The sequence below is a fragment of the Paroedura picta genome, chromosome 12 (genome assembly GCF_049243985.1).
Source record: "Paroedura picta isolate Pp20150507F chromosome 12, Ppicta_v3.0, whole genome shotgun sequence".
Classification (NCBI taxonomy): Eukaryota; Metazoa; Chordata; class Lepidosauria; order Squamata; family Gekkonidae; genus Paroedura; species Paroedura picta.
The window spans coordinates 21,995,493-22,007,564 of NC_135380.1; the positions used below are offsets into that span (position 1 = coordinate 21,995,493).

At 48.3% G+C, this 12,072-nt stretch overlaps 1 protein-coding gene across 1 annotated transcript; it reads left to right on the plus strand.

Moving 5' to 3' along the window:
* The first annotated feature begins 5,824 nt into the window (after nt 1–5,824).
* TCIM (transcriptional and immune response regulator) lies at nt 5,825–7,153 on the plus strand. The gene has a single exon (XM_077306124.1). The coding sequence runs from the start codon at nt 5,953–5,955 to the stop codon at nt 6,277–6,279; it is 327 nt and encodes a 108-aa protein (XP_077162239.1). The 5' UTR covers nt 5,825–5,952; the 3' UTR covers nt 6,280–7,153.
* Nucleotides 7,154–12,072: the final 4,919 nt, after the last annotated feature.

A 12,072-nucleotide genomic window follows, 5' to 3' on the forward strand; every position in this document is an offset into this window, starting at 1 on the left:
GTGAGGTAGGTTAGCCCAAGTTCACCCAGAGAGCTTCTATGGCACAGTGGGCATTTGAACCTGGTTCTCCAATCCTAGTCTCACCTTGTAAGCACTGGACTATACTGGCCCTGAAAGGCAGTGTGGAGAAAACAGACTGTCACAGTGGAATCTTCAACGGAGTTATACCCTTCTGAGCCCACGGACTGACATGGCCTCAGAAGAGTGCTCAGCTCTGCAGTGTTAGTCATTTCCATAAGTGTTCTGGTATCCCGGGTAGCCAGTTTGTAACTTCTGCTAGCAACCAAAATTAGCCATGGAGTTGGCTGAGCAGATACATTGCTGCCAGTTTACTGCCAATGGCCAAGCATGGTTCTTAAGTGACAGTGAAGCCCTGTTCTTCAATTAAAATCCTTGAATAGGTCTGTGTTGGTCTTAAAGGTGCCATTGGGCTCAACTTTTGTTGTAATCCATGTACAGGGGACACCTGAGATTTCTTTATATGTGGATTGTGTAATTCCGCTTGTACAGATGAACATGAAATCAGGCCTTTGTCCAGGTTCTGATCCCCCAGTTTCGTTTGTAAAGTGAATTCTTGTAGGCCCTTTCTTACAAATGCACATACAGACATTTTGCCGGTGGCAGAACAAATTTAGAGTCCAGTAGCACCTTGAAAGTTGGACTTAAAGGTGCCTCTGGACTCTAAATTTGCTCTGCTGCTTCAGACCAACAGGGCTCCCCACTTGAATCTGTTTTGAAAGTAGGTTGACAGTCACATGTGAACAGAGCTTTGGCCAGCAGGGGGCGACCACTGCCACTGCTGCCACCTTCTCCTTACTTCCCCTCTGATGCCTCCCCCCGCCTTTCCAGCACTCCTGACCTAGAGGAACCAAACTTCCTGCCCCAGGCGCTGCTGCTACAGCTGCTCTGGCTGCTGCTCAGTAGAGCGATGGGAGCTGAACCGGGGGGGGGGGCGGGGGGAGCACAACAGTGTGGCCACAACACCACTTCTGGTGCCAACCTAGAAGTGACGTTGCTGTGTTAGGGCACAGCGTTCTAGGACTTATTCCAGATTCTATGGATTTATTAGGTATAAGGCGGTGCTCTGAGGAGGCTGTGTCACTTCCAGGTCCATCCTGTAAATTAGCGATCCCCAACCTGTGGGCTACGGACCACATGTGGTCTTTCGAATAATTGGAGGTGGGCCCCGAAGGACGCCTCCCCCCCCCCCCGGCCCTTTACAACACACTTTGGGTGTCATTGTCTCCCATCACTCCCAGATGGGACTATCTCGTTGCAGAGAAACAAGCTCAGGGTTCCCATTGATTTGTCATTGTCATGAGTTAAAATTTCCATGAAAATAAAATGTTCCTTATGTTCATTGTTGTGGCGTGTCTGTATCTTATTTTGAAGGGATGTTTAAACAGTTTTAAACAGTAAAAGGTTGGGGACCACTGCTGTAAATGACATCACCACAATGATGACATTATAGTCTCCGGGCCATCCCTCCAACTTCTGCTAATTGCTGGGGCTCAACTGGCAACCCTCCTCTGAGACAATCTGGATGGGATCATAGGGACTTTCTGCCCATTTCCCCCACTAAGGGGGGAGCCAGAACCTGTGTGCTTAGGATTGCCAACCTCCAGCTGATCCCTGGAAATCTGTCAGAATTACAGGAGAGGGCAATGGTGGTGAGAGTGGGAAAGAAAATTTGGGGAAAGGAACCTTCTCTGGAGCCTGTTCCTGGTCCTATGGGAACCCTGTGTGGGAAACCTTTGAAATCACAATTGTTAGGACATTCTAACAGAGATAAAGTGTTGACATTCCTGCATGAGAGAACCTGCATGAGAGGCATATTTGAGAGACCACCTGTCACCTTATGCCCCCTGCAGACCTTGCACTCTGTGGGTACTAATCTGTTATTGGGGCCTGGACCTCTGGAGATTCACCTGGCATCGCTCCAGGCCAGAATCTTCAGTCCTTGCCCCATCCTGGTGGAATGAGCTCCTGGAAGATCCAGGGGCCCCGGCAGGAGCTTTTACAGTTCCATAGAACCTGCAAGACGGAGTTCTTCCACCGGGTCTTTGGTTGAGGGCAGGGTGCGGATGTTCAAAGGGACCCTTCCAGGCCAGGCTAACTTAATAATCTATGTACCTGGATTGTCGGCACCCCCTTAGTTTCCCCCTGAATCATGGAGAGGGGGAGTTATTGGATTTGGAGGGTGAGGGTCAGGACTTGCAGCCAGGTTATTATTTTTTATTGCGTGGGTTGAGTAGAATTTTAATTTCTAACTTTATATTTGTGGGATTTTATCTTATGTAACCCACTGCAAGATGGCTTTGCTGATGGCCAATAAATATAACAACAACAACAATATTGAGGACAGCATTCTTTCTTTTATACATCCAGTGTTGTTTCAGGAGGAAGAGGGCCACTTGTCTCTTAAGGCTTTACTTCACATGAAGCTAAGGCAAACATGGCAGTTTTGGCTCAGATGACACATGGGAGGAATTTCAAGGGGACCCAAAAGACCTCTGAGAGAGGAGTGGACATTTGCCAGAAGGGTCACGCCCTTGCCCATTTGCTGAAAGAGAAAGACAGACAGAAAGACTCTTAAAACGGGTGCAGGTGCCAGAGAATGGCCATCTATGCCCTTCTGCATAAAAAGCATTTCTTTTCTAAGGAAAAAAGACAAAAAAAATGGGGGTGGGACAAGCCGAAAGGACAAAGGTGGGTGTCTGAAGGAAGTCCGAGCGCTTGGAGACCGCCAGGGGATCTGAGTGCCACACTTTCATTGTTAAGAGTTCTCTGCTAGCGTCAGAAGAATATGAATACCAGGAAACAGACTTGCATGTCGGCCCCATCAGCCGCCCGTCAGTCTGTACCGTCCACCCCTCTGCCTGCCCGGCCCTCCCAGTGGCCTTGTAAAAGACCCAGCCACAGCGGCGTCTGGGCGCTCTAAAGCATTGTGACCGGCTGGGGAGGGGGAAATGTATGGAGGGCATCACGATGTACTTTGATGTGCTGAGCCAATGGGAAAACCCACGTTGCTGCAATTGCAATGCACAGCCTTTCCGATCTCCATGCTGGAAGCTGCAGTGGGCTCCCAAGAACATTTGTGTTGCTTTTGAGATCCTTGGCGATCAATTAGAAAGATCTAGAAATGTTTTCAGCCACAGGTGTTAAGGCTGTGCATGTTCAGGTCCCCTAGTGATCAGGATATGAGCTGTCTCACTCAAACAATCTATATTCCCCATATCCTGGACTTTAAACATTGTATTCCTCATGAGCACCAGGCCTAATGGTGCAGGCTCGGTGAGCCGCAGAGAGCGGTGGTGTTCTATCTTTAACTTCCAGAAGACCTGCCCACCCCCTGCGTATGCCTCCTGGTGATTTTATCCTTGCCATGTCTACAAAGAACCAGTTATTTACATCCAGGGTGGCCCAAAGAAGAGGAGGACATCTGGGCTGTTGATTGAATCCAGATAAGATGGAGCTGGTGCTTCTATACAGTATTTGACAAAGGGTGCTTGTGCTTGCATACAAAAGCAATATACCTTGAATAAAACTTGGTTGGTCTTAAAGGTGCCCCTGGACTCAGACTTTGTTCTGCTGCTTCAGACCAACACAGCTACCCAACTGAGTCTATCTTGATGCTTGATGGAAGTGTGGTGATCTAGACTAGAAGATTGCCTTTGCCATGTTGGGAGAAGGGAGTTCATACCTGGCAGACTTTTTAGACCTTGCTTTGTAGATGGAAAGCAGGTTGGTTTGATAGCCAAGAGTGAGAAAATGACCTCCTTTTTAAAGATGTAGAGGATTGGGCTGCCTTGATGTATGCAGCCATAACATGCATGCTAATTTACTGTAATGGATTCTGTGCAGTGCTGCTCTTGAAGGTGACTCAGAAACTCTGACTAGTATAAAATGCAACAGTTCCTTTTGCCTGGATTGAGTTTGCATCCACATATTATACTTCTATTAGCAGATCTTCATTGTTATTTATTTTATTGTGGTATTACATCTTTGGTAGACCATACTGTGAGCTGCCCAGGACTTTGTGTGTGTGTGTGTGGGGGGGGATGTGGGGTTAAAGTGTCTAAATAAATAAATCTACTGAGCTTGGAGATAGCATGGCATGCAGTTGCATTACAAAACCCGAAAAGAGTATTGCATATTTTGGGATTAACCCCAATGTTCATAATTTGGCCCTTCTATATTCATGTGTCAGCTGTGTTAGCTGACTGGCAGTGCACTCCTAGGCAGAGTTACAGTCATCCAAGCCCATTAATTTCCAGTGACTTAGCAGGGTACAATTGCTTGGGACTACGCTGAAAGTTTCAGTTCATGTGACTGATGAAGTAGGATACACTCAGCCATGAAGTTATACTAAATCTATCAGGCTTCAAGGCAGCCCAAGATACCATTTGCTATACAGATGTCCCTCTGGAGTTTGTCTCCAGAAAGTTAGTTTTTAATTTCTGCCAAGATCTCGCAGGTTTTCACCCAGGAGTTTGTTTTCCAGCCTGAGTTCTGGGGAAAAAGAAGTTTTGGAATGTGTTCAGACCTGACTGTGTCTTTCCTTTACCACTGGAGAACTGCAGGCTCCTTCCTTAGTGATCTTAGTGATTCTGGGGGCCTGAGCACAAGTAGGGATGCCAGCCTCCAGGTGGGACCTGGGGATCCCCTGGAATTACAGCTCACCATCAGACAACAGAGATCTGTCCCCCTGGAGGAAACGGCTGCACTGGAGGGTGGATTCTATGACATTATCCCCCACTGAAGTCCCTCTCCTCCCCAGCCTGGTACAGTGATTAGGTACACGAACTTCTAATCTGGTGAGCCGAGTTTGATTCCCTGCTCCTCCTCCACATGTACCCAGCTGGGTGACCTTGGGCTCACCACAGCACTGATAAAGCTGTTCTGACTGAGCATGTGTGGTTAGTTTTACATTGGATAGTTTATCCTATTTATTGGTTGGTTTTTTGGCTTCATTTTTCTTCCCACTGGAGATCTAAATGGGTGTGCAACATTCTCCCCTTCTCTATTTTATCCTCACAACAACCCTGTGAGGTAGGGTAGGCCAAGAGTATGTGTGACTGGCCCAAAGGCACCCAGCTGGATCCCGCAGCAGAGTAGGGATTTGAACCTGGGTCTCCCAGATCCTAGGTGGACACAGACCCAGGCTGTTTTGTACGTCTCATGTGATGAGAGCTGATCTCGGCCATGAGATTCTCTTTGTAAAGTACACTGAATTCTAGGAGATTGATTGGCTGTTTTGACAAAGGATTATCATTGGCTGTATTTGGTTGTGACACAGTCTACTGACATCAGAATTATCCCTGATGTAACAGAACTGATTTTTGCTATATATTCCCTGTCATGTAAGAAGATCATAGTCTGACGAATAGTGCTTGCACTCGAAAGCTCATGCCCTGAATAAATCTTTGTTGGTCTTAAAGGTGCTACTTAAAGGTGCTTAAAGGTGCTACTGGACTCTGATTTTAATGAGATTTTCTGTCTACCCAAGAGAACATTTACCCCTGAATTATAATATAACCATATTCTTTGCATTTTTTGTTTTGAGGCTCTGTTCTCTAGCTTTAACTTTTGTAACCTTCTCCAGTCGCAAGCCCCACGCTGGCCTCCGCGTGGTGCCTCCAAACTGGTCAGTCTGGAAAAAGGGGAAGCGGTCAGTTCGCGCAGACCTCCGCTCTGAAAGACGCGCTCGCCTTAATTGGCAACGGGATTCCCCCGCAGCCTCGGCGCGGCCGGCGCTTTCCGAAGAGACGGGACGCCGGCGGCGGAACTGGGAAGGCCGCCCCTGGCCTCCGGCCGCTGAGCTCAGCGTGATGTCACGGCTGTAACTTGAGAGTTGGGCTTCTGCTCGGGCCGGCCTTTAAATAGCCCTGCCTGGCCGCGAAGTCCTCCAGCCGAGCGAGCGAGCGAGCGCAGCTGCCGCGGCCGACGTCGATGCGAGCCAGGACGGCGAGCAGCCCGGGCCCAGCCAGCATGTCGACCTCCCTGCGGGTGAGCCCTTCCGTGCACGGCTACCGCTTCGACACGGCCTCGCGCAAGAAGGCGGCGGCCAACATCTTCGAGAGCCTCGACCAGGAGGCCCTGCAGAAGCTTTTTAAGAACTCCGGCGACAAGAAAGCCGAGGAGCGGGCCAAGATCATCCTGGCCACCGAGCAGGATCTGGAGGACAAAGCGCGGGCGCTCATGGCGCTGAAGCAGCGCACCAGGGACAAGCTCTTCCAGTTCCTGAAGTTCGGCAAGCACTCCATTCAAGTGCACTGACTGGAAGCCGGCCGCCTCGACCGAAGGCGGGGACAGAACGCACCGCTCGTCGGCCAGCTCCGCGCTCCCTTCCCCAGCAGAGCCTCCCCAGCCTCTCCGAAAGGCACCTGGCGTGTCAAGCTGGACAAGACGGCCACGGGTCTCACTTTGCACCCCTCAGTGCCGACTGCAAGGCACTTGCCTGAAGGACTCAAGAAGACCTGCGCACGGTAAAGAGCAGGCGGAGCAAAGGAGCCGGCCTCGGAGCGAGACTTTCCCCGGGTCGCTGGGATGAAGGGGGGACGGCCGCCCAGCCAGCCAGCCAGCCAGCCAGCCTCCGCGTTTCCCAGCCAGCCTGGGCCAACGAGAGATGAGCTCATTCTTCCTCTTAACTGACTGCTTGACAATCTTTCCTGACACTTGTTTATTGAATGTGCAAAGCCTCTCCTAAGTCCCACGGTTGTCTGCCGGAATGAAGGGATTAGAAAGAGATCAGCAGCTGTCTGTTTGCATTAGTTTTTAAAATGCATGCAAAGCACACCGGCCAGGTGTGGCATCCGCACAACGTGTCAGGGGATGGACTTTCTCTTGACGCCTCCTGAAGTGATCCTTACGGACTGTCGGGCCCCCAGAAGTGGATTGTTGAACTAGTTGCACAAACTTTTTTTTATTAATATTGAACTGTGAAAGTTTCGCTAGGACATTGGTTCCCGTAGCATCAATAACATTTTTATTATTTTTTAAATGTTTTTTTTTTGCCACAGTTACAATTCTTGTAATGAATTTAACAAGGCGACTAGCTGTTTGATGTTTTATGACGATGCTGTAGTTATGCCGGCATTAATTTATTAATATGCTAATCTGCATAGCCAATAAATTATAAGGGTGACACAAACGCTCCTGACTTGAAATGCTTTACTTGAACAACAACAGAAGTAGATTTTTGCAGAGTCTTTAATGTTGCCTTCACTTTTCATAACTTAATATGCCAGAGCAAAATTGCAGTAACTAGCAGGGACACAGAAAGGGTGGGGGTTTGTGTGTAGGGGGGGGGGTTATAAATAAGAGACAATTCTAATGTTGGATGGGAATAGGGTTTCAGTGAAACAGGGCTTAAGGTTTTGCCCCAGACCCCCTTTTCGGTGCCAAGGCTCAACCCTGGAATCGTGCTGAATTAAAAGGAGACAATGCCTTTATTTGCTTCGTGTGTACCTGGCCTTTCCCCCCAGTAAGCACCCAAAGCATCTTTTGCCCTTCTCCCCTCCTCTGCTTGCCCCACACAACAAATGGGGGAGCTTGGGGAGGCTGAGAGGAAACAGGTGGCCCATACTGACCCAGCAAGCTTCTGGAGCAGGGCTGAGATTCGAAACTTGGTGGTTCCTAGTGTGGGGTTCATTTCATAAATTACATTCCCTACTTTGAGAATGTAGAGTGCAAATTTCCCCATACCCTTCAGAAGCAGCAGGCCATCCTTGGCACCTCTGAAATTAGGGCACAAAAAATAAAGGTCGCCCATCACCCCACCCTAGGCTCTTCCAGATTTATGCCCCAGATATGCTTCTTGGAAATGGCTCCACCAGGACAGAATTCTATCACTAATATTTCCAGCACTTGTTAAAAAAATATTTTCCGATGCACACCTATTTGTTCTCTTAAGACACCTGACAAGTACAAACAGAATTATCCCTATTTGAGAGGAGAGGGGTTGAGGCTGAGATGCTCTCATTTGCTTAGTCTGTGCTACTCAGTTCCTTGCCAAGCAAGGGTCAAACTACAGGGCACTAAGTCATAAGTTGGAGAAAGGTGTAAATGGCCTGAATTTTCAGTGACTTAAGTCTTAAAATAAAGAAATATACAAAAGCGACACTAGATCCCAAGTTCCCTAGGTGTCAGCATAGAACATAGTCCACTGGAAGGTTCACTTGTGTACATTTTCTACAGAAATGCTAATTTCACAGGAACATGATAACCATTTTGACACCACCCCCCTCCAAACAAAATTTGTAGTTAAATTGTATCATCCATATGACAAACTGATTCAGTATTCAGGCTTTGGGGTTACACAGCACTCCTTTGCCTGAGATGAAAAGCTCCTCCTTCAGCCTTAGCCTGAATATTAGTCCCCCCCTCCCCTTCTGGGGCCAACAAGGGTGACCTTGGGCCCGGTTTGCCACCAGGTGTATACCCAGCATTGAGGGTCATAGATTAGCTGTGCTGCCCCTTGGTCAGCTGCAGTTTTCCACACGTTTGTCTGATAGATCCACGTGTTTGATTTTTACAATCCAGCCACATTTCTGGATATAAAGATGTAATGAACAAGTGACGTGCCACACCTGATCTTGGTTCCATGCCCAATAGCTGTCAGGCTTTGCCAGGACTCAATATTTTATTTGGCTCTTCCTTCACTAGGAAGCTATAGACTAATCTTACCCTGGTCTTCCTCCAGGGAGCTCAGGGAAGCACACGGAATTTGCTCCTCAGTTTATCATCACAACAAACCTGCAAGGTAGGCCGGCTTGGAGGAAAGTGGCTGGATTCAAGATTACCTGGATTCAAGATTACCTGTAAGGGCCATGGTTGGCTGTGGCTGAGTCTCCCCAGTCTGCTAGAACATTCTGGCTTTGACTTTAGAGATGCCAGTGCCCAGGTGGGATCCAGGGATCTCCTGGTTTTACAGTTCATTTCCAAGCAAACAGATCCGTTCCCCTGGAGAAAGCGGCTGCTTTGGAGGGTGGACTCCATAGCATTATGCTCCACTGAGGTCCCTCCCTGCTCCAAATCCTGTCTACTCCTGCCTCCACCCCCAAAGTCCCCAGGTATTTTCCATTTGACCAAGAGAAACATATGCATTCATTTTTTTTTCTTGAATGCATTAATTCAAGCCCAAACAAAGGAACATTTCATGATTTTGTGTTTCCCTAGATGAAGGTCGATCTTTTAAACAATTAATGACATCATATGTGGCAAAAAAGGGTCTTCCATCAGTTCAGTTACCAGGGCCCCACTTTGGGCTCCCCTTCTCACACTTTTCAGTCCGTGGCCCCCTTCAGATGTGCCAGGGACCCCCTTGGGACCCCCCTTGAGCATGGCTGCTCTAAACAGTAATTCTTGCAGCCGTCAGGTAAGAGAGCATTTTCTTCTTATTAAGCGGACAAAAAACACAAGTGATCAAAAATGAACCTTATTAAAGAACCACAAGATTGTAAGAGGATGGATGTCATGACTGAATTCTTGTGGTCCTCTGCCTTCAGGTGACTCTTAAGTCCAAAGCTTATAGAGAGTCTGATAAGCAGTTCAAGAGGGGTTCAAGCTTTGGGAGCTGTTTTCCTAATTTCCCCCACACAGTCCAGGGAACCATAAACATTGCAGACAACATTTTCCTGCAGGTATGCTGTTTTGTGACCGCCAGATTCCAGGCGCACCCATGAGTAGCAGCGACATAGACAGAAAAATGAAAAAGGTGGAAGAAAAAACCCTCTGCTTGCATCTATGCTGCAAAACTGCAAAGTTGTGCTTTTCTACATCATAGGAGAAAAAACAACCCAACTTCCTTTCCAATTTAGCTTAGAGTGCTAAAGGGCATTTAAAACTATGCAGCACTCATAGGGTTAGGTTTGAGGGGGATCTCTGTTCTTTTTATTAATGTTGTTGCTGAGGCTTGTGGTTTCCCTCAGCTCTCTGGTTATTGGTGCCAAGTTCTGTCCTTCACTGCACCATTGAGCTGGTGTTCTGCCCAAGTCAAGCTAACCCGCTGGCGGCTGCTTCCTGGCAAGGGGCAGGGCTGAGCAGGTCTGTCCATATGTAGCAATCTTTTCTCAAGTGATCTCCCTCCTTGGTGTCGTGGATAAGAGTGACGGCCTCTAATCTGGAGGATCGGTTTTGATTCCACCCTCCCCCTCCACATTCAGCCAACTGGGTGACCTTGGGCCAGGTCAAAGTTCTCTCAGAGCTCTCCCTGCCTCACCTACCTCATAGGGTGTCTGTTGTGGGGAGAGGAAGGGCAGGCAATTGTAAGCAGAACTGAGACTCATTTGGGTAGTAAAACGTGGGATACAAAAAAACAGCTCTTCTTCTTCTCCTGCACATTTGAGCTGGCATCAGCCTCTCCCCTGCCCTTGGAGAAGAAGAGGAACCTCATTTGGGACACCCAGCCTGGCTGGTTGTGCTTAGCCCAAGGATACAATCTTGTATAAGAAGACCCGGACCTTACTTTTGTGAAAAAGAGAGTAATGATTTTAAAATGACAAGCAATCACTGACAATTTTCATTAGGAAACAAAATATTTCAAAAGTAAATGGAAGAAGAGTAGCCTTACATTTTCACCTGAATGTGGCGTTATTTTGGGGGGGGGGCAGGAGGACAAGGCCCTGTGGAGCAGGGTCAGACTAGCATCTGAACCCCCCAGTCTGCTGAGAAGCCTCCCTGGATGACTTGGAGCCAGTCACTCTCCCTCAGCATAACCCCCCTCACACGGTTGCTGTCATGGGAATAAAACGGAGGGAAGGAGGAAAACGTCAATCAGTCTGGGTCCTCATTGGAGAGGAAAGCAGAAGATAAAAACTGAAACAATCAAATAGAATGTCAGAATGCCGGTCTGAAATGTTTTTACTGTTTATGGATTTTGCTGCATTTGTTTCATGTCAATTTTCAACATGATTGCTTATGGCCTTGACCTTGTTGCTTAGCTAAGCAAATATATCATGGAAGCCGGAGACTCACTGGGACACTTGGCAGAACCTTAATCGTGTTGTCTTGGCCTGTCCCCCCATACTAGTTTTCCTCCAGTCACTGTGTGGCAAGACGGGAGCAGGGATTGAGGCTGTCAAGGGAGGGATGGCTTGCCTCTGGCCGCCTGCCCCGTGACATCATGGCACAGCTGAGATGTGTTGCTGGGCATTTCTGGCACGAGTCCTCTTTTGAACCATCACATAGCCTGGGCTCACCAGGACTCTGTTCCTGCAATGTTATGCTGTTCCTCATTTTTTGAAAACAGTGGCTAAGTCTGTGTAAATCAACTTATTTTCCTGGGACTCAGAGGGGTTGTGCCCTATGCATATCAGCCTTGGAGAACGGGCAGAATACCTGAGAAAGGTGGCAATTAAAAAAAGAAGACTTTCCGCAGCGCCAGTGTTTAAGGGAAAGCCATGTGCATTGTATCAGTCCCTTCCTGAACTCCGGCTACTGCCGACTCAGCGTCTGTCAGGGCGATCATGTGGCACTCGTCAGGCAGAAAGTCTGCTGGAACAACAGAGGGTGCATTGTCAAGGTGTGGCTCAGAACAAAAAGAGGAAACGAGTTGGCCGAGATACTTCCTGCCTGCAGAAGCCACACGCTTCCATTAATTCTTTCAGGCGAGTCAGAGAGGCTGCACTGGGCATCTTCCGTGGCCTCTGCTGAGCAACTCATTTCATGTGGGTTCGTTTATGCTGTTCCAGGAGGAGACGGTGTGTTGACAGCTACATCGTGAGGTGATTTTGCACAGTGTGAGACCAATGATGCAGCAAGATGTCCCAGGTGACCAGAACTGGAGAGATGGTGAAGTTCACCACTCAAAGAGTAAACAATGGTGATTTTTTAAATAAAAGGGATATAGCCTACTTAAAAAAGAATGTGTAAGACAAGGAGGTGGTTTAATAGCCTTTCAGAGACCTCAGTTCTCTGCAATGCTGCACAGGAGTACGCAAGATGGGACAGCAGACTTAGACATCTGAGAGACTGCCCCCCTGAAGAACACTCCATTCTTAAATACAGACCAGTTGGAGGGCCCTGGCCCCCAAGGAGGTATGTCTGGCCTCAGCCAGGACCAGAACATTT